Consider the following 18765-nt stretch of genomic DNA (forward strand, 5'->3'; position numbering starts at 1 on the left):
AAATAAATGTCCTATGGAAAAATAAGCAAATATAGTTAACTCACAAAAAAAGACTTTAAAAATGATCCTTAGGCATATGAAACTATGATCAACTTTACTTACTCTGGAAACATATATTTAAACTATGCTAAACTACTATTGTTCACCCATCAGATTGGCAAAAATTCAAAAGTTTAGCAATAAGCTCTGCTGACAAGACTAAGTGAAACTGGCTGGAGGCAACGCAAGACTGATGCATTTGCTGTGGAGGAGAATTTGACAACAACTAATAATGCATCTGCATTAATTTGTTAATATTCACTTTTGATTTGGCAATGATAATTCTAGAATTTATCTTTAAAATATATTACTAATAATGCCAAGGGTATACACACAGTTATTTATTGCAATATTCCACATATTCAAAACAAAAAATTCAGTAAGCCAGGATGAGGAGAAAAACTAAAACCATGTAGAAACTAAATGAAGCCAAGTATTTCAAATGAAATCACATCAAAGAAAAGAAGACAAAAACAACAGTGAAGTAATCCAAGTAACTTTTGAACACAACATACAATACTTTGATTATTTACCCTTATCCTGGTTGAGAGAAATGTATACATGATGCAGAAAGTGTGAACAAAACAGCAAAATGTTAAAAATTGGTGGATCCAAGGGAATGGTGTATGGAAATTATCTGATTCACTCTTAAACCTTTTCTTTAAAAATTTGTAATTATTTTAAAACCAAAACCAAGAAATGTAATTCCAGTTTTGCACAAATTTGCACAAAATTTAATAGCTAAAAACTATAATTTCACATGTGACTGAAATGTTTTCATGCTTTTAACTACCAGAAGTTGGTGCTAAAAACCAAGCAGTCTGTCATTTTCTATTTTCTAAGATTGTTCTTCTTTTCTCCATGTATTTTTAGAACAATTATAATTATACAGAATGTATCAAGGAATGAGTGTTCTAAGTACACATTCTGAAGTTTTGAGCTTGAAACCAATCTAACAAGCCATACTGCAGGTGTAATCACAGTTAAAACAACGTTTGTATCAGAGAACACTTTATAAGTTAGGTATGTAGTCATTCACTAAATAGTGATGTTTCAATCAAGGATGGCCTCCCTAAACAATGGTGGTTTCCTAAGATAATGGAACTGAAAATTTTCTATACACTGGTGACACCACAGCCACAATGTTGTAACACAATGCAATACGTCTGAGTCTGTGGTAATTATACTATAAACAAACTATTCTGTCTGAGTCTGTGGTAATTATACTATAAACAAACTATTCTGTCAGTTGTATAAAAGCACAGCACATACAACTAGGATAGTACTTGATAATGAATGACACTGGATTGTGTATTTACTATACTATACTTTTAATCATGAGTACACATTTCTACTTATAAATAAAAAATTTTACTGTAAAACAGCCTCACACAGGTAGACAGTATTCCAGAAAAAGGCATTGTTACTATAGGAGATGACAGTGCCATGCATATTACTGCCCCTGAAGACTTTACTAGTGGGACAAGCTGTGGAGGTGGAAGACAATGATACTGATGGTCCTGGCCCTCTGTAGGCCTAGGTCCGTATGTATGTTTTGTGTTAGTTTTTAACAAAGTTAAAAAAAATTAAATAGAAAAAAGATTATAGAATAAGGATATAAAGAAAGAAAACATTTTTGTGTGGTTAACAAAGTGTTTTTCAGTTATGTGCTGAGTGTTAATACAAGAGTGAAAAGTTTAAAAAATAAGGCTCAGCACCTGTAGCTCAGTGGCTAGGGCACCTGTTACATACATCAGGGATGAAGGGTTTGAACCTGGCCTGGGCCTGCTAAACAACAATGAGAACTACAACAAAAAAATCGCCGGGCATTGTGGCGGGAGCCTATAATCCCAGCTACTTGGGAGGCTGAGGCAAAAGAATCACTTAAGCCCAAGGGTTTGATGTTGCTGTGAGCTGTGTCACCATAGCACTCTAATGAGGGTGATACAACGAGACTGTCTCAAAAAAAAAAGGTTTAAAAAAGTTTAGAAAGTAAAAATTTATGGTAAGCTAAAGTTAGTTGAGGATAGAATTTTTAGTATTAATTTGAGGAACCCTAAGTGTACAGTGTTTACAAAGTCTACAGTAGTGCACAGTCATCTCCTAGGCCTTCGCATTCACTGACTCACCCAGAGCAACTTCCAGTCCTACAGGTTCCATTCATAGGACATGCCCTCTATAGGTGTACCATTTGTTATCTTTTATACTGTATTTTTACTGTACCTTGTCTATGTTTAGATACACACATACTTCCCACTGTGTTACAAATGCCTACGACATTCAGTACAGCACCATTCTGTGCAGGTTTGTAGCCTCGGTGTGCAGTAGACTGTACTATCTAGGTTTACATAAGCACATTCTGTAATGTTCTTGCACAACAATACAATTGCCTAATGATGCATTTCTCAAAAGGTATACTTGTCACTAAGCAATACATGACTGTATACGTAAACTATTGCTAATGTTTTCTAAAAGTATCTAAACAAAAGTTAAAAAATAAAAATACAGTTTACAAAGTTAATTTAGAATAACAAAGTTACCACCTTTCACTGGTGAGCAAACAGAAGTAGAAAAGTTAGCAACAAATCTGACAATTATATTCTCTATGCCACGCCCCCAAATGACCCCCAAAGACCTTCGTGCCCTACAGAACCTGTGCCTATGTTACCTGACATGGTAGAAGGGAATTTGGAGATATCATTAAAGTTATGTCCTTAAAATAGGAGAATATCCTGGATTATCTGTGTGTACCCAATCTAATCATAAGAACACTTTACTTCAGAGAACCGTCTTCAGCTGGAGTCAGAGCCATGCAGCAGAAAGGTAAATAGAAGAGATTCAAAGTGTGAGGGGCACTTGAAGCACCGCTGCTGGAGGAGGCCATGAGGAAAGCAAGAGAAGCAATGCAGGTAGCTTCTGGGAGCAAACCTACTCCTTGCTGCCAGTCACCAAGGGAACCAGGACACAGAACTGAATTCTGCCAACTGGAACATGGATGAGCCGGAAGTGGATTCTTCACTACAGTCCTTTAGAGCCAGTCCACTGACACTGACTTTGGCCTTGTAATATGAGGTTTAGAATCAGTTGAATCCAGTCAAACTTTGGATATAAACATGTATGTGAGATGATAAAGATGTTTTAAGCCATTAAAGTTAAGGTAATTTTTCACAGCAGCAATGGAAAACTACTGCATATGTAAATATTTTCTTATTTTATGTTTCATTCTAAATATTAAATATGTTTAATTTGTCAAAGTGGATTAAAAAGTTATTAATAGAAGCAAATTATTTAATGATATTTCTAGCTTTTCATTTCCTCACATCAATTTTATCATTAAAATGGAAACACAGGCATGACTGACTAGATTCGGAACATTAAGGAATGCCATCTTTTAATCCACAGGTGAGTTTTTTGCTCTAAAAAATATTTTTTTAAAGCCATTTTCTCTTGGAATGTTTTACATAAAAATTATGACTCAACTGAATGCAATTTAAAACAAGGATCTGTGTGTGTCAAGCAGACTTGAGTGTTCCTGACATACGTTCATTAGCTCTATTATCAGCTAGTGCTTACAGGGATTTGGGGGTTAAGGGCATTTCTAGAATGCCATGTGAGCTCATGTTTTTTATATGTATATTCATACTAAGTGAATCTCCATCTGCTGGTGTAGTTCCCATTGGCATGGGTGAAAATGTTAGTTGAGTGAATTCCAGGCAATCCTCCAAGGTAAGAAAGTTAAACAAAGCTAAAAGGGGCCAACATACATACTTAAAGAAGGAACTTTCTAATTTTAGCAACTCTTGATGCTCTTTTGGAACAAGCAGATAGCCTTAGACTATAACTAAAGCAATTTGTCATAAAAGATAACCCACAAGGTACTGATAAAGTTGGGAAAAAAGATCAGCTAGAGGAACCTGTATTGGTTTATCACTTCCTTGTTAACTTGGGCTACTAATGGAGTTCGTTCAGTAAGAAATTTCTCCAATAACATCCTTTTTTTTTTTCATTTCAAGAGATGGGGTCTTGAACCTGTGCTCGTGGTCTTCCCACCTCAGCCTCCCAAAGTGCTAGAATTATAGGTGTGAGTCACAATGCCAGCCAAACATCTAACTTAGAAACTATAGTTGCCTTAGGTATATAGGTTTAGAAAGGGTTGAGTACGCTAGAATAGTGCTTTTCAAATTTCTATGGTAAAAGTTCAATTTCTTTATCATTTAAAAAAAGTTTCTAATCAGTAGTAGACCAATACTTTTGTAAAATATTACAAAAATGTATTACTAAAAATTGAAATAAAAAAAGCCCAAGATGTACAAATTTTTTGCATGGCTGTGCCTGGCATTTGTTTGAGGAACAATAACACCACTTCCAGAAAACTCAGCCCACAAATAAATGTGTTTTCACTGGAAGCTGCTCTTCTTGTATTACTGGATAAATCTAAGTGACAGTAGTAGCCTCAAATATGTCACAACAAGTAAATTTAGGTATTTAATATGAGGCTTTACAGACAGTATCCTTTCTTAATTTAGACAACAACAAATAAGACAAATTAGCAGTATTACCACATATAGGATTAACTAATCTGATTCCTTTTTTTCCTGCTGTTTTGCCTTTTGTCCTAAACCCCAACTACACCCAAACAGATGAGGAATAAATAGGAAAGATGATATAATAATAAATGCAAAAGTGTAATAAAGATAGATACCAGAATCTGTTAGAGGATTTTCACTTTTTCCATAGGACATCTAAAAATTAAGACAATCTGCACTCACCTTTATGTAAAGGATTTTTAAGTATAATAACCCACACTTACATATAGCTTAGAATCTTTAAATGTATTATATATTTAGATCTATTTTTATATTCATGTATTAACGTATTAAATATATGTTGAAATTGTATATTTAATAATCACAGGTATGTCAGGGTAAATACATAATGCATTTAATTCTTTCACACTTAGAGCATTTTCTATTTAGTCCCACATCATGCAGAAAGCCAATGACTGCCTCTCCTCACAGAATAAAATGCAGCCGCATTGTATGCAATCTGCACTGATGACAGCAGAGGGCACTGTCATATAAAATGACCACTTTCCACCGTGTACAAGAACCTGTTCTGATTGGCAAGTACTAGTTTCAAGCTAGGATTTCTGTAAATTGTCATCTATACCAAAACCATTCTAAAATCTCTATGTGAATACAAAGTGACATATTTTAACTGATAAATGTAAACCTGAACCATAAATTATAAAAAGGAAGAAAAATAAAAATAAAACTTCACGATTTTGTATGAATTGATACTGAATCTTTTCTCATACTATTTCTAATTGCTTATAGATTGGATATAGAGTTCATGTGTAATTTAAAATAGTTTATTATAAAAACTATTTTATGATAAACCGCACACAAACTTTATATCCACTCTATATAATGCTGTTTACATGAAGTCGAAAAAAAGGGAATGTACACAGAATAGTGTCAACAGAAAATAAGCCATATTACTCTGTAAAATAACTTGAAGAGGTATATCATGAACCAGATTTGAGGACTATGACCTGGAACCACACCCAAGAAACCTTGAGTAAGTAGACTCCCTGTGGTTGGGTTAGTTTGGTTTTACGGATTTCAGGGAGACAGAAACTACAGGCAAAGTCACAAATCAATACATGGAAGGCATACACAGGTTTGGCCTGAAAGAGTTAAGCTTTCTCTAAAAGACCAAGAGTCATCTGAAAAGAACTGCTGAGTTAAGATAAGGGTTTGCTAATTAGAAACAAGCTTCCTAAACACCTGCAGGGTTGTCCAGTATGGATACAGTCTTAAGCCTGTTACGAGTTATAATGGACATCTCTGACAAGAGAGGGTAATATAAGGAGGCAAGTCTGACCTCCCTTCTCCTGGCTAGTAACAGTTTTAGGGTATCCCCTCGGCCAAAGGGGCTCCAGTCAATAGCCGCTGCAAGGGACAGTCTGCTGTCTACTAGAATATACTCTGAGCAATACACGCAGGTTAAAATGAAAGGACAGAAAAAGACATAGCATAGAAATGTTAATCACAGTAAAGCTGGGATTCTTGATTAGATAATGGATCAGGAATAATTTTAAAAATTTGAATGAGGTCTGTAAATCAGTTAAAAGGTATCATATAAATGTTAATTCCATGTTTTTGTAATTATATGGTGGGTATACACTACCTTAACATCTGAGGAAGCCGAGTGACAGGTATATAGGGATTATACATGTAAGTTTTATAAGTTTTTCAAAAGTATGTAATTATTCCAAAATAGTAAGTCAAAAAAAATTTTAAAGCTACAAATTTCTACTCTTCAAAAGACACATAAACAAATTAAAAAGCAGGGCACAGGGTGAGAATAAATATTCACAATACTTACATGTGATTAAAAATTACTAAATTGGACTTTTATAAAGTTATTTCACTGAGAATATGTAAAGAACTCTTATAATTCAGTAATAAGACAAATTAATTTTTAGAAGGGAGATCCACCAAATTGCCAATAAATACATGGCAAAATGCTCAACACCATCAGTCATCACAGAAATTCAAATCAAAAATCACCATGAACTTCCACAGCAGCTAATCTAAGAGCCTGACCGTGCTAAGTGTTGACACATATGTATACAGTGCAGCTAGAGCTTTCATCCATGACAGAAATGTAAAATTGTACAACCCACCTAGGAAAACGTAAGAAACCAATTTGCTAGCTTCTTAATTTAAATATACACCTACCACAGGACTCAGCAATTCCATCCTTAGGTTTTCACCCAAAAGAAATGAAAATGTAAGCCCACATAAATACTTCTACATGAATATTCACAAAGCTTTATTTGTAATGGCCCCAAACTTGAAACAGCTCATTCGTCCATCCATGCACGATGCTTACTGTACTACAGAGGCACAGAAAGAAATACTCTGAGCAATAAAACAAACAGACCACTGATACAAACCAAAACATGACTTTCAAAAAAAAAGTCCACACAATAAAATACTTTCCACTGTTAAGAAGGAATAAAGCATTGACACAGAGTATAACATATGTGAATCACAACATAATTGTACTCAATAAAAGGCAGACATTAAAAAGTACATACTATATGCATCTATTTATATAAAATTCTAAAAAAAAAAAAACTACTTCAGAGTGAGAAAGTAATAAGTTTATCTTAGACTGGGGGTGGAAACTGACTGAGACAGGTACTTGCAAACTTATGGGAGCGATAAAATGTCCTAAGTCTTGATGGGAGAGGTAGTAACATGGGTATTTACATTCATCAAAATTCATTTACACTATGCAATTAAATTCAGTGCATTTTAATGTATGTAATTTGTACTTGGATGAATTTAATTTTAGAAATTGTTAAAACACTGTACATGATTTGACACATCTAGAGCACGACATGCTAGAGTAGAATGGCTCTCTCTTCAGTGTCTGAAAGTGAGACTCAAAAGTTTGCCAGAAATCTTCTCTATGTGCTCCAACATTTTTCTCAAGCCAGATCAAGTGTACAATGAATAGAACAAAAGGGGTTAAATAAGGTCAGAGTTATTCTTAGGGCTGAAAGCATCCCAAATGAAAAGAAAATGAGTTTAAAAGCATGCCAGAAGGTTACCTGATTGGCATTTCTATAAGAGAATAGTATAAAGTAATCTTAAGACACTAAACAATTATTATGTGTACATTGATATGTTCTTCAGGTTAAACATTATGCTAAAATATTTATATTCACTATTTCTTTTCAATATATCCATAAATATTCAACAGAAATACTCCCATTTTATAGATAAAGAGAGATGAAATAGTTACTCGCTCAAAGTCAAACAGAATATTATAAAAGTGGAACACATATTGAACCTAGGTCTTTCTGACTCCTGTGCTCAGGCTCTTTACTGTTTTGCCATTTTACCTCCGATTATGCCATATTTATTACCTTTTGCATTATAAAGAGGCTCAAGTGCATGAGCCTGTACAGACTTACAGAGCACTGGTATTGATCTCCTTATAGCCATGCTACTAGGTCTTGGGAATAGTATAGAGAAGGCAGTTTGAAGCATGTGGAAAGCATTAGATTCTACAAAATGTCATTCCTATGTATGGTAGCTATCGAATACTAAAAATAATTCTAAGGACTGAAGAGATGTTGGTCCCAAATATTTTCCTCTAACTTTATTTCCTAGTCTGCCCAAAATTCCACAAAATACTATAAATCACAGTGTAAAAAAGATAGGAAATGGACCTCAGAAAACCTCTTTTAACTGGGGAGAGGACAGCTATCGAACTCTCTCTCATTCTATTTTCCTTTTTGTTCAGTTGTTCACTTTTCTTTTTATAATTCTTCTGGATTTTAAAGTTTCAAATATTTCCTTAGCTTTCCTCCCCACAAGTTTTGCTAATAATAGATGTGATTTACTCAGAATTACAGTGTTTTGTTAATATTTAGAAATGTATAGTAATAAAGTAATAGTGGAGGTGGAATTAAAATTATCTACTTTAATGACAAAGGGAAAATATCCCCTAATTGAGTATCCTTTTTAAGAACATATAAAATATTTTCATCCTACCTGAAATCACATGCTGTAGTAAATTCTGCTCCTCCACCCAATGCCCGACCTTGAACCAGTGCAACACTTATTAAAGGAAGTCTGCATATTGAAGGAAAAATTGATGTTAACACTTTTAATTTCGATATTAATTTACAAATGTTATTTTTTAATATGTTAAAATGTAATGGAAACAGAAGTACTGTATTGTCTTTATAATAACAAACACACATCAAAGGATAGTGGAACCCTAACCTTGTGTACCATGAGAGGAAGAATAGTATAACACTAAAGATAAAATAATTCATACTAAATACAAGTTTATCAAAATATCTCCCTGAATCACTATTTATTTTAAAAATATAGCCATATTGTGACATTCTTTAAATAAATGGATGCTTTTGTATAATATACAGCTCCTGGAACTTCTCAGTAGCTGGCAACTGAGAATAATTCAATGTGATATTGTCTTAGTCCATTTTTATAGATATCTAGTTAAATGGGGGGGGAAATTAAGGCCACACCCAAAGGAAAGAAATATAGTATAGAAGACAGAGCACAAAGAGGGATTTATGAAGATTTCCGTCAAAATTCTTCTCATTACTGCCTAAAGTGATGCACAGACTAATCCTATGTAAAGGAATGACTTTATGGTAGAAGTAAACTCTTACCTTTCCTGTTTGCAGGAGTGTCTGAATACTACAGCATAAATCTAAAACGTTTTCAAAGTGTGAATTTTTTTGTAGGTTCTAACCAAAATGCACAACTGTAAGTCTAACATACACTGTTCCCAAATAGAAAATGTTATTTAGAAAAGAATAACTTTACAGATTTTTCTAAGAAAAAGTCAAATGGAATAGGAAAAGGGAAGTTAACAATAGCTAAGATAATAAAATATAATGGTAATGTTATGATCCTATTATTTTCCAGACTCTCAGATACAATGAATACTCCAAAATATAGTGATGTTCAGGTAATAACTGTGCTTAAGTAAATATAAATTTTATTAGTTTTCATAATTTTAAAATTATCTACATTCGAATATGAAAATAGAAAGCTAATGAGCCAAAGCACGTCATAGTTTGTAACCCCAAACACAGAATGATAACCCAGAAGAATTTTCCCCCTTTCTTTCTTCATCTAGGTGCAAAGTGACTCCATCTTCCTTAGAAAGCTGTGAAAGCCTTCTCCAATCCATTGCTCTCTTTCTCTCTCCCCTGATACCAACCAGACTTCAATGCAAAGTCTACTAATTTTGAATATTAGGTAATCTTTCTGTGCCATCTCTCTATCAGTGGTTTTATTTTGCTGTAATATCAGCATTTAACTTTCCCCATGTCTGTTCCTTAATACTGCTAGTTATAGACACTCTTTAGGTAAATGGCTATACCTTAAATTCTTTTTATTCTTCATTTCTCTTATTTTTAAAATATTTTATATACTTCATTTAATTAAACAACTATCCTCTATGACACAAAGAAATAGTTCATTGTTAGAATCCAGAAATAAGCTACTTTTTTTTAACTGGTGCAAATAATGGAATAAGTTAGATATAATATGGAATAATTTGGATATTGTAGGAATTATATTTTAAAAAGATGATACATTACCTCATAAATCTTGTTAAGGTGTTCTGCATGAACATACATAAGGCCACTCCATCCTTTAAATAAAAGTAAGGATAAACACTAAGGCATAAGGCAAATATATTTAAGAAAAAATTAATTCAGGTTTTAGAAAATAAAAGCCAAGAATACATCTAACTTTTTTTTTTTTAATGAAGTTTCCATTTCAAACTCTTTGATGCTGTCTGAAGTGTGAACAGTGCTGCATTTGGCTCTGCTGATATTCTAGGGCTCCTTGAGCTCAGATCTGAACGAGGTTTAGTAAAGATGTAGGCAGGAAAGTCAGATCACCTCCTCGGAGCAGGGCAGAGCTCTAGACAGGATAATGTGGGGGAAAGAAGCATAGAAACTTTCCTGTTATCCCGAAAAAGATAAGCAATATAAGAGGGAGAGGAAGACGAGAAAGGAGATGTTAAACTTTGATTTTTTTGGTACTTCTAAGGCTTTTATCTTGCTATCGCCACAAATTACAATTTTCTTAAACAAATTTCTCCACAGTCCTGCAAACTCACTGCTTCTTCTTTATATCTTATGTGCTTCCTTCAGCTTGTGTGATATGACCTTCAACTTTCTCCCAAAAGAATCTCCTCAAAGGGTCTAATAATAACCTATTTGTCAAATTACATGACTTTTCCTGATTTCTCTTTTTCTTTCCTCTTCCCAATATGTGGTACCTGTCTTTGACCAGTTTCCTCATTTTAATAATTTCTCACAGTTTCTCTTTCTGTTTCTCTGATTGTTCCTTCTAGTTTTCTTCCTTGGCTCTTCTTACTCAGCTAATCCCCTTAATGCATGTATCCCCAAATATCCAACCACCCATGAGTTTATCTTCTTTATTTACAAGTTCTTTCTTTCTCATACACTGTTATGGTTTCACTTTTTTCTTATGAAGTGCTAAAATCTACTAAACATTTCCATATCCTCCCCACACCTCCAATTCAGTATGGCAAAATCAACTGGCAGTAAATGAGTCGAGTTGGAATCTTAGTGCTACCACTTAGTAACGAAGTGAACGTGACAAGTTACAACTATGAATTGCAATCTCCTCATCCATAAGGCGTAAGGAATAAAAAATACCTGTTCTATTTGATGCAAAGGGTGGTTGAAAGATAAAAACATACCCGATACTTTCTGCAAAATGATTACATAAATATAATGGGTCTGTGTTAATGGAAAACGTTAGCGTAAGAGTTCTGATCTAGCAGTCAGCAAAGCTCAGAATTTTGGTCCTAATTTTAACTCTTCCATTTCATAACTCTCCTACCTTCTTTTAGCTATCAGGTACTTTCCCCTCAGTTCTCCCTTTGAAATGTCTCCAATGTATATCCATCCTCTTTACATTCTCACTGCTGCTACTCCAGGTCAGACTTAGTTACTCTAGATTATCACAATACAATAGCTTTGCTTCTGAAGGAAGGACTTCAGGAAATTTCACCCATATAATAAGCCTCCTTGGTATCAAGGGTTATTTTGAATTAAAGGCCCTTGGATATCAACAAGCCTTAGAAGGGCTTTCCCTCTATTTTTATGAACCAGACAGACACATCACAAAAAACAACAGACTTCCTTTCCTTTCTCTGTTATCCCAATTTACTATAAGAAAGAACATCAAGAATGCAACTAGACCTTGCCCAAATCATTTTAAATATAACACCTGTCTCTCGGGTTCATTTAATTTGCAAAAAGAATCACTGACAAGTCAATCTATTTCCCCCCATCTACTCATTCTCCTAAGTATCTATTCATCCTCCTCAGTAACCATTTATTGTTCCTAAACAAAATAACCTATATTTTTCATCTTCTCCCTGCCTCTAAAATGAAGGTATATAAATTTATGAACCCCAATGGGACACTGGAAAATTACTCTGTGATTCTCCCTCTGCCCATGGTAAGTAAACCTTTCTTTACTTATTAATCTGCCTTATTGTGAGTGAATCTTTCAGTGAACCTTCTGAGTTAAAGGGGCAGTTTCCTCTCACCTCCACATTACCAGTCAAGTACTAACCAGGTTCGACCCTGCCTTACTTCCAGGATTAGATGAGACTGGGCTCATTTGGGGCGGTATGTTCATAGAAAACAGCTGATACCTGATAAAGCTTCTTGTAGGGTGACAGTATTTGTTATCAACAATAAAGTAAGTCTAAATTTCTTGGCAAGAAATGATCTTACCTGACCCCATACCAATTTTATTACCATACCCCTTGTGCTTGGCAAGATAGTTTGGGATCAGGTGTATAATAATAAAGTTGGTAAGACAGTTTGGGATCATGTGAGATCAAGTCCGATGGACAGAATACCCGTCATCTAACATCTCAATTTCAGCCAGAACAAATTATCTGCCATTCCTCTAATACCTTACACTTACCATCGTTCCTGTGCTTTGCTTACACCATTCTCACTAATTGGAAGAGCCTGTCCTTTCCTCTCTCTCTTTCAAAAAATGTCCAGATCAGACAATATTTTTCCATCAAGATTTTCTAATTCCACAGTAATAGTTTTCTCCTGTGTTTCCACAGTACTTTTATTTTTGTAACTTAATACATCTATATTGTCCTGTATTAATTATGTGTTTGGATTCATTATTAGATACATTATCTATGTAAGATGGAGGCTAAAGAACAAAACGAGTCCTCCATAATCTTACCACAGATACAGAAATGCAACAAGTATCAAGGTATAATATAGTAAGTATTTTCAAAATGCTTGAACCAACTGAAAAGAGTGCCAAAAAAGAAACATTTCATTTTGACTTGGGTGGAAATAGTTGGGAAAGTTTTATAGAAGAGGAGAGGAGGTGGTATTTGCTATACCTAGACTCTAAGTTTCTTGAGGCTGACAGTATGCCTTTATCCTCAGTAGCTAGAAACGTTTTGCATGTAGTAACAGAATCAGATGAATTACAGATGGAAAATTACAAAACAAATGCAGCCCAGGCTCAGCGCCCATAACTCCATGGTTAGGGTGCCAGCCACATACACTGGCACTGGCGGGTTCAAACCTGGCCCAGGCCTGCTAAACAACAATGGTAACTACAAAAAAAAAAATAATAGCCAGGCATTGTGGTGGGCATCTGTAGTCCCAGCTACTTGGGAGGCTGAGGCAAGAGAATTTCTTAAACCCAAGAGTTTGAGGTTGCTGTAAGGTGTGACACCACAGTACTCTACCAAGAGTGACATAGTAAGACTCTGTCTTTTTAAAAAAAAAAAAAAAAAAGAAGAAGAAGAAGCAGTCCAGAAAAGGTAAAAGTCAATGTGGGAAAAATTTTCTAATCCAAAGCCTTTATCAAGAAAATCAGCATATATCACAAAGTGAAGAGAAAATTAATACAAGCACAAAGAGCTAAAAAGCTTTAAAGGTAGACTGATTTATATTGCTAAAACAGCAATATAAATTGAACAGACCTTGTTCTATTAACCTACATAAAGCAATTTTAATATGCTTTTTTCCTCTTGCAAGGTTTAGATTACTTAAAATTCTGATGGACATATCTAAAATTGATAGAAATAAAGGTGAAGCAGACAGTAGCCTGTATGCTATTGTAGTTTTTGTTCAAAAGCTAAGTCACATTAAAGATGTTTAGAAGTCATATGAGATACTAGTTAGGAACACAGACTCTAGAGCCAACTGCCTACCAATTAGTACTTGGACTTTGCTCAAGTTACTTAACCTCTCTGTCCCTCAGTTTCCTCATCTGTAATGTGGTGTAGGGTGTAGTACCTATTTCACTAAGGGAGTTAGAAGTGATGAAGTTATGGCACATAAAAGCTTAGCACAGTCCCTGACATAAAGTATGAGAACAGAAATGTGACCTATCATCATCACTATTAGTATCACTAAGATGTTAGTATTAGCAACCAGACATTGAGTGTTTTGGCTATAAATGTATCATAAAATAGAAAGTTGAACGGTACTAGCCAACATGATCTAGCAATAAGAAAAACTGCATTAAATTTGTTTCTTGAAGCTGTTAAGTCAATAGTGGTTATGTGCTCAGTCCTACTGGGTTGAAAAAAGAAACCAGTAAGAGATAAATCCCTACCCATGATAGAATAAGTTGAGGGTAAAGGATTATTGAAAACTAGACCTACTCTAATGCACAGAAGCTGGGAAGTACTGAAAAGTACTAAGGAAAAAGTTCTGAGAGCTGGTGATACCTGAGGTCCCACTCTACTCCTCTACTCCCCCTAGTCTAACAAAAGAAAGAAGCATAATGTTCAATTCAAGGGCAGAAGAGAACTATTATCATCAAATTTACTTCAAGCTAAGTTTAAGAGTAGAAAAATGCCCAGCTTGCAAAAGTACCTTATCTATTTTTCACAGTGCTTACTTTATGAATTTATTAATGTAAGAAGGGTCAAGAAACATGGAAGAGTTTAGAGAAAATTAAAATAGCTTGTCTATAAATAAATAAGGCTAAAATGGAGTAGAGCCCCCATAAGTGACTATCTCCCTACACTGACCACTGGCTTAGGTGGACCCAATTTTCACCGAATGGACATGGACCATATGTTCATATCAATAAGCAGGCCTCGTTCCTTAATGTTGACCACCTCCATATGTTGATCCATTTGTTACAGTCCCTTGGGTGGTCAACTTACAGAAGTTCTACTGTATACAAAAATAGGAGCAAACAAAAAGAAATTAGACAGAAACTTTGAAGTCACTGTAGAAATTTAAGCAACAGAGAACTAAGGAACAAAAGATTGTTAGAAAGGTAACAAGGGAGGCCAGGAGGCAAAAAGAGATTATCTTCAAGCTAGATTATGAATACAATGATTTCTAAAATACCAGACTTTCTCTTAAGACATTATAGCCATTCATTGCACAGTAAGCAATGAAGTTATAAGCTTCCCTGTATTCTGAAGCTTATATCCTAGAGCTTATAACTGGAGTATGATTATGTATTCCTCTGAAAAGAAACTTCTTGTGGTCTACAGACTATCTGTGGTGTCATATCTACATCTTATAATTGGATTAATATTTACAATAGGCATTTTTCTATTTTATTCTTTTCTCCTTCCCATAATGTTTCAGGACCAATTTTTGTGTTCTGCCAGTCCATCTTGTGGCCTCTACTTTTTCAACCAAGAATAAACTGCCCGACAGGCACAGCTGGAACTCTTTTCTTGCTCATTACACAAAAGATATGAAAATGAAACCAACATTTTTATTTTTTTAGAAACAGAGTCTCACTCTGTTACCCCAGGTAGAGTGCCATCGCATCATTGCTCACAGGAACCTCAAACTCCTGGGCTCAAGCTATCCTCTTGCCTCAGCCTCCCAAGTAGTTGGGACAGGCACCCATGACAACATCTGGCTATGAAACCAACTTCTTAAGGGATCAGTTACACTTATAAGAAAAGAAAAAAACATGGAGTGATAGATCAACAAATACATTAAAATGCTGACAGTTGTTGATGCTCTCACTCTCCAAAAAAACTCCCAACAACATACAGTGCTCTACTGCACTAAAAAGAACACTGGCAAAAATTTACTTAAGTACCCTTCACAGATACTCCATTGGTATAACCTTAAGAATCATTTATTTCCCCTATATGTTACCACTATATAATTCCCCCTATATTTTGTTTCCTCTATATTGGTCCCACTATAATTCCTCCAAAAACAAAACAAACAAAAAAACCCTCTGATCCTTTGAGCTATTAAAGTCCTCGTAACAATCACGTAAGTAAAATATAAATATCTCAGCCACAGATGTCTGATAAACATGTAGAATCTAATGCGTAGCTCATACAACACTTGCCTCTGAGGTTCCTAGTGCTTTCACAGCATTCAGATCAGATCCTGAAGAGAAAGTATTTTTTGCCCCTCGGACAATGATGCCTTTGCCCTCTGCCCAATTTTCTAATTCAATCACTTTTTCCAGAAGTTGTAGCATCATAACACCTGCCAGAGAGGAGAGGGGAAGTAATAAAGACATGTAAGACTCTGTAAAAATAGAAATAATTTATAAATCATAAGATGTTGAGCAGTACTCTTAGGTAATATGTTTTACTAATATTTTCTGATTGTCTAATGACAATTGTGTACTACCATGGAGTAAGACAAAGAGGTATATATGACCGTCCCTGCTTTAAAAGTTTAAATTTATTAGTATAATTATCTCCTGAGAAATCACATAAATATCTGATTAGATAGAAATATAAGAATATATCCTACATATGTCCTAAGAAAATTATAATGTACAATATGGAATATGGTAATATGAAAATTATTATTATTATTATTATTTTTGCAGTTTTTGGCAGGGGCTGGGTTTGAACCTGCCACCTCTGGTATATGGGGCCAGTGCCCTACTCCTTTGAACCACAGGCACTGCCAAACAATTATTTCTTATGGTGAAGATAAAACACAGACTTCTCAGCAATAAATGTTACGTATCTCAGTCAACAAGCTATATGGATGTAACATATATGACTATGAGATCTTCTAAAATATGTTGGACATATGCTAAATAGAAAAAAGTGAGATTCCTGTCCTACTCATATCACAGCTAATATAATAGGATGTTAGCTCAGAAAAGGGGTGTAAATACAAGTAAATCTTGTTCCATGGTTGGAAACCGCGCTCTGAGGAGCCCAAGGCATACTATGGAAGTGTGTCATATGCCACCAACCACGGATTCTATAATTTATAGACTAGACTGTTACTTTTTCCAAAATTCCATTGGAGCTTCTTTAAAATTTAAAATAGAAATGCCAAGGACTGTCATTTTGAGATCTAATCAGTAACTTTTAGATACGCTTATCTTTAGATATCTTCCAAGTTCATAAAGCTCACTGTTCTCAACATGATTAATTTTATTTTTTGTGCCTAAGAAATACCGTAGAAGCTAATTATAAAGATCATAACAGAGGTTAAAACTGGCAAAGAATATGTACCACAAGTTTCCAAAACTTACCATATAGACCCCATTAAACTATGTGTACTTTTTTGGAATAAAACCCCCACAATGTCAAGAATTATTACTTTATTTGCCATTTTCTGAAGTAAACAGTAGAGAAGTGGTCCTACAATAACTATTAAACCAATGTTATTAACTCCCATAGAAGTTATGAGCAGATATCCTTTCTAGTTGTTAACAGTAGACTGCATATACCATGGTGGTCCCATAACATTCTAATGGATCTGAAAGTTTCCTATTGTCCAGTGATGTCAAAGCCACCACCCTGTTGTAGTGCAACACAGCACATTGCTCATGTGTTTGTATTACAACTGCTTACAATATTCACACAGATCACGCTATACAAGTTGGTAGCCTATGAGCAACAGGCCATATACCCTAGGTGTGTAGTAGAATCCAGCACCTAGTTTTATCTAAGTTAACTCTATGACATTCACTTACACGATGAAGAAATCGCCTAATGACATATATTTCTCAGAACATGTTCCCATCATTGAACAATGCATTACTATAGTTAAACTGTAACCCTTCCTAAGGATATCCTATATGCTTCAGAAATATAGTTCTTGCTCTCAAGTGATCTACAGTCTAATAAGGGAAACCAAAAACCCCTCATGTTTAGGATAAGAATAAATCTATAAAAATAAATATGGACCTTTAATCATTATTCAAAATATTTAAGCTTCTAAAAAATAACACTGTCCTCCAGTATAAAAAAAAAATGTATACCAGTAGTTAATCTTAAACATGTTTTTACCTCATAAAATAAACCTTAAGTTTGGAAGATAAAGAATATCTAATTGGATGATTTTTAAATAAGCGTCCTGAGGGCTCATTCATCTTTCTCTCCCAACTCAATTGAACCAAACGGGTTAGATTTAGTAGGATTCTTGAGGAGAAAAAGTATCTCTAATACCTGAGAATGCATTCATTTTAGTTGGATTGTTCAGAGTAAGAATGCCAATGCCACTGTCCTCCTTCTGCAGGTCAACAGATCCACCAGGAAACTGCATAAGTTTTTTTTTCACTTCTTCTTCATGGAAGCCATGGGATGTATTATATAGTGACAATCCTGTTTGATGTAGCAATTTTGTCCTTATAGACCGAGATGATGTTGCCAAAAGACTTTTTGCCATTTCTGGAAAATAGAGATAAATGTGCAATTGTCCAGATGAATAGACATTCATTTTCTAATATTATGTGTTAACAGGCTGTAATAATGGACCTTTCTGTTGAATGGGGAGTACCTCCTCACTTCTGAAAGCTCTCCTTTACATGAGGGTCAGTATGGAATTCTTTTCATTTCACCCTTCCTCTCAAACTAATTAATTCACAAAGCTTTATCATTTCAGTACATCATCAAAAAATGCTGACATAATTACATTTACTGGAAACTAATGCACAAGATTTAGAAAAAATGTTTCTATTCTGTACTTAGCACCATCTCCTGCCTCCAGGTGGTCTTTCTCATCACAGTATTTCTTCTTCCAACCCTTAACTTTTTCAAAGTCTAAGAATAAATTCAGTCCAAGTGTCCCCTTGGGAACAGTCTATATGCAGAAATTTTGTAAGAACAATCCTACCAACAGAAATTTCATTCTTAGCATTATCCTTACCTTCT

At 34.7% G+C, this 18765-nt stretch overlaps 1 protein-coding gene across 2 annotated transcripts in view; it reads right to left on the reverse strand.

The window, feature by feature from the left end:
- Window positions 1–18765, reverse strand: part of ECHDC1 (ethylmalonyl-CoA decarboxylase 1) — a 34069-nt gene that overhangs the window by 7051 nt on the left and 8253 nt on the right. For both annotated transcript variants that reach the window (XM_012806082.2, XM_023513430.1), the window contains exons 2-5: window positions 18061–18282; window positions 15984–16126; window positions 10205–10257; window positions 8616–8696 (exon numbers count right to left, since the gene is read on the reverse strand). In XM_012806082.2, coding sequence (XP_012661536.1) covers window positions 8616–8696; window positions 10205–10257; window positions 15984–16126; window positions 18061–18280 — 497 coding nt within the window. In that variant the 5' untranslated portion in view covers window positions 18281–18282. The remainder of the gene's footprint in view (window positions 1–8615; window positions 8697–10204; window positions 10258–15983; window positions 16127–18060; window positions 18283–18765) is intronic.

Source organism: Otolemur garnettii, unplaced genomic scaffold, assembly GCF_000181295.1.
Source record: "Otolemur garnettii isolate 467f Iridium unplaced genomic scaffold, OtoGar3 scaffold00002, whole genome shotgun sequence".
In the NCBI taxonomy this organism is placed as follows: domain Eukaryota; kingdom Metazoa; phylum Chordata; class Mammalia; order Primates; family Galagidae; genus Otolemur; species Otolemur garnettii.